This window comes from Populus euphratica, unplaced genomic scaffold (genome assembly GCF_000495115.2).
Source record: "Populus euphratica unplaced genomic scaffold, PopEup_1.0 scaffold1.1, whole genome shotgun sequence".
In the NCBI taxonomy this organism is placed as follows: Eukaryota; Viridiplantae; Streptophyta; class Magnoliopsida; order Malpighiales; family Salicaceae; genus Populus; species Populus euphratica.
Genome location: NW_011499845.1, coordinates 1,891,192 through 1,895,782, shown reverse-complemented (window position 1 = coordinate 1,895,782; position 4,591 = coordinate 1,891,192). Strand labels below are relative to the sequence as shown.

At 29.2% G+C, this 4,591-nt stretch overlaps 1 protein-coding gene across 1 annotated transcript in view; it reads right to left on the bottom strand.

Moving 5' to 3' along the window:
- LOC105142655 (protein ESKIMO 1-like) overlaps positions 1-3,111 on the bottom strand; it is a 10,375-nt gene extending 7,264 nt beyond the window's left edge. The window contains exons 1-4 of the mRNA XM_011050432.1: positions 2,288-3,111; positions 2,018-2,189; positions 370-569; positions 114-272 (exon numbers count right to left, since the gene is read on the bottom strand). Coding sequence (XP_011048734.1) covers positions 114-272; positions 370-569; positions 2,018-2,189; positions 2,288-2,880 — 1,124 coding nt within the window. The 5' untranslated portion in view covers positions 2,881-3,111. The remainder of the gene's footprint in view (positions 1-113; positions 273-369; positions 570-2,017; positions 2,190-2,287) is intronic.
- Positions 3,112-4,591: the final 1,480 nt, after the last annotated feature.

Sequence of the window (4,591 nt, the reverse complement as noted above, 5' to 3'; positions counted from 1 at the left end):
ATTTGAGAGTTATCAGTCCTTTTGTTTCTTGTCCTCGAAATCAACAGTAATGTCAAGAAAAGACGGACGGCAATAAAATTAGTTTGTAACAAAGATTCAGATATGAGCATTACTTGATATGAAGAGGAGACATGCTACTGAAGAAGACGGTGGTGCGATTGGGATCCACATTTCTCTCCACCCACTTAGACCATGTATTTAGAACTCTCCTGTATGCTACTGGCCGTTCGATCTCGTCATACTCGGTGGACCCTTCATCAAACGATCCACGTCTGTCCCAATATCATTAAATAACAAATCAACCCCGTGTATGATTTTGAGTTGAAACACTAAATCATCAAAGCAAGATCTATAAGGACATAAACTTACAGAACTTTCATGCTGAAAGTGTTCATCCACCAGATGTATGTGTTAAAAATCAGGTAGTCGACATTCTTCCAGTTGACACCATGCTTATCAATTGATTCAGGCATGATTATTCTGTTCAAGATGCTATGCATGTTTGGATCGTCGGAGTTTGACTCAACCAAAAACGGGGCCCAATAGAACTCCACTGTTGCATTATAGTCCTACGGAGAAGGAGGCAAGAACAAAAACATCAAAACATTACGAGTATAGTACTGTCATAGGAAGGAAGGATCGAGTTACAGACGTTATTTGTAACAATCATCCCAAAGTTGAATTTGACAAACATGAGAAGTATATAAAGATGTCCAACAGGCAGTTTTACTCGAAATATTGATAACAAAAGATTAAATTGTTATATCAAGATTAATTTTTTTAAAAAAAAAATATGATCATTTTCTTAAAATTAATTGTTGTTAAACCAGGGAGCTTTGAGACGCTATCATTTTCAAGTCACCTAGAAATACAGACACGAGACTTTTAAAAGCGTTGCAAATTTACTTTCTTGATATGATAGCAAGCTGAAAACTTCCGCTGCCAACTGGCAGTATCTTCACTTTTACACGTTCTTTGGTATCTTCGATATCTTTATAGGAAAGCATGCATCATGAGCGCTTCTATTTTAAAAAAAAAAAAAAAAAATTCTAAACAGTAAATTGTTTTAAATATTTAGTAGAATATTAAAAAATAAATTATAAAACACTTTCAGTATATTACTATAATATAAAAAATAAACTAAAAATAACTTATCAATATTTTTATAAAAAATATAAAAAAGATTAGAAGTTAAATTTGATAAATAAAAAAGTTGAAATATTATGAAATTAAAAATAAAATCTAATTTTATAAATTATTTCAAATAAAAAATAACTATACAAAAAATAAAACTAAATTTAAGTGATAAAAAATCTAAATAAATATAAATTAAAAAAATTATTTTATAAATTATTTTGAATAAAACAAATAGTAATAAAAAAAATTAAGAACAAATCTAAAAAAATTAAAAGATGATGAAATTAAAAAAATTCATAAATTATTTCAAATAAAATAAATAGCAATAAAAATAAGATAAAAAATAATAGATAAAAAAATTAATCAAAAAATATAAAAGATAAAAAAATAACAATTAAAAGAATGAAAACCAAATTGATATAAAAATTAAATAAAATCAAATTCTAATAAGAGTTGAAATTAAAAGAATAAAAATAAAATACATTGCAATTAAAAAATTAAGAATCAAATTTGATATAATCAATAAATAACAAGATATTTTTGAATTTTTTGCAACTTTTAAAAAATATTTTTAACCAAAAATAAAATTATATTTTTTTAAAAATCAAATCAGATTTTTTAGTGAAAAATAATATTTTTTATTGATTAATTTTTTAATAGTAAAAAACAACAGAAAAAATTTAAAAATTATTTTTCATGAAACAAGTATGAATTAATGGATTCATTGTCATGATAAATTATCATTAATAGCAGTAAAAAGGTATTTAAATATTAGATAAATTTTGTCAAAAGATTTAGTGAAGGTGAATATGGAAAATGATATAACACCGTATATTTGTTTGATGTCCCCAGATAGAGAACAGGAGCAGGGGAGAGGTACCTCGATTCTGAACACAGCTAAAGATCCAGTCTTGTTCAGACTCTTCCTTCCAGGAGGGATTAGAGATTGAACAAAACAAACCATTGATTCCCATTGATTCCTATTCAATGAATCCCCAACAAACATAAGCCTCTTATTCCTTAACTTGTTTAGCAGTAGCCTTGGCTTGAACCTTAAACAGACGAAGACATAAAAACCATCAAACAGATGAGCTTAAATCAAGAAAACACATGTAAAGCAAATTCAGGAATTGATGAAATATGTACTTACTTTGGCAAAGAACAATCTCTAGGTTGCCATTTCCAATTCTGGTACAAAGAATCCTTTCTTCCATTCCTCATGCAAGTCACTTGTGCTGTAAGGAACTCACATTCATCTTCTTTATACAAAGGACGTGTCTCATTGTCAAAAACCCATTGTCCCGTGAAAAGATCACACTCTTCTGGTGGCAATTCAACATCTACATCATCTTCTTCGATGATTGGCAATTCAATCTTTTCCTCATATTCTTTTGATCCACTAGACTTCAATTTATCAGATTCTTGATTCTCTTCAAATTCCTGATCAACTTGAGGTTCTTCCAGTGAAGTTCTTGAACCAACCGAAGCTGGGAGTTCTCGGTCCTTCTTGAGGGTTTCTTGAACTGGGGCGGTTCCTTTTGATGGCTCTTCTTGGAGTTCTTGAGATTTAGGCCATGAAAATGGGAACTCGGCAATTGACTTCACGTCCTCATTGTACATGAAGACTCCGAAGATAAAGATAGACGATACCACAACAAATACAGAGAGATTGTTGTTCTTCCTGTGTTTCATGGCTATGGTTACTGAAGATAGGAGAGGCGACTTCCTCCTTGATGTCTGCATGAGTAGAATGGTAAGAGAAGAGAAGGGAGAGACAAGGAAATATAGAGAGGCATTGACTAGATATGACAGAGAAAAACTAGGTTCTATCAGTTTCTTTAATTTGTTTGTTTAATATTGGATTTGGTGAGATGGGTTTTTCTTCAAGTAACCGGTTAGTCTTCTGGTGGATGGAGAATTGTCTCTCTCAATTTTTTTTCCCTTTCTGAATCCATTTTTCTAACTACTTTGTCCAACTCGTTCCCAAAAATAAAATATCAGAGAGAATTAAACGAAGAGGGAGTAGTGGTTTCGAAGTCTCTTAGTTGGTCTTTGTCTAACAAAAATTTTGGTGCGTATGATCTTATATGGTTAATGACAAGGATTTAAATTATGATGCTGGTGTAGATGCTTCAAGGTAAATTAAGCTCGTCGAGGCCAACACAATTCTAAATTAAGGACCAAGCGGTGGCGTGCAATGGGGTATATCTAAATTTGCTATATGTGCATTAACTCAAGAGTATTTAGAGAGCAATATGGAAGTCGGTTATCGTTGGACATCCTGAAGATTAGACCTCTCGGCCACAAAAAATGATGATCAAACTGGATTCAGAATATGATTGAAGTAATAATCGGTGTCCTGTCGCCATTCAATTAGATGAGGATAGAACGGTTTAATCTAGTATTTTTTTTTTTTTTACACCAGCCTGTTGGGACAAAAGGAGGTTCTTATAGTAAATATAAAATGTACAATATTAGTAAATCAATAAAAGATGACTAGCCAATTAATTTAACTTTCACCATTAAATTATCCACTGCACTCTCTTTCTACCTTTTCGAGTTAAAATAAAAAGATGCACCCCAATTCTAAAGATATACTTTAATAATCATGTTTTAAGTTTATTTTTTTTAAGTGTATTAGTTCAACTCTCACGAACCTCACAATTATTGAAGGTTTGCATGGCTATTAACTTCAAAATTTATAAAATTAGTCAAGATATACACAAGTTAAATCGAACATTCATGTTAAAAAAAAAAAACAGATGCACCCTTATATCATCATTACTAATTTGTTCAATATTCCAACTCTTCCTGAAAGTTTCAATTTTATTTTCTCAAGCCATATTTGTTTGCTGAAAAATAATTTTTTTTAGAAAGTAAATTTCAGAAAAATAAATTTCAAGAAAGTGAATTATAAAAAAATACTAGTTAAACTCTCATAAACTCCATAATTATTAAAGACTTGCATAGCCATTATTTTCTTAATCCATAAAATTAGTTAAAGTATACGCAAACTAAATCGAACATTCATGTTAAAAAAAAAAGAAAAAGATGCACCCCTATATAATCATTACTAATTTGTTCAATATTTCAACTCTTCCCGAAAGTTTCAACTTTATTTTCTCAAGTCATGTTTGTTTGCTGAAAAGTAATTTTTTTAAAAAGTAAATTCTAGAAAAATAAATTCTAAGAAAGTGAATTATTTTCTGATATATGGTAGTGTAATGAAAAATAAGTTGAAAAACACTTTCCAGTATATAGTTATGTCATGGAAAATAAGCTGGAAAATAATTTATTAATTTATTAATTTTTTATTTTTTTCAAGTTTATTAAAATAATAAGAAACAAATCTTACAAATTAAAAAGTTGAATAAGAATGAAATTGAAAAAAATATAATTTCATAAATTATCTCAAATAAAATAAATAATAATCAAAATAATAGAGATCAAATCT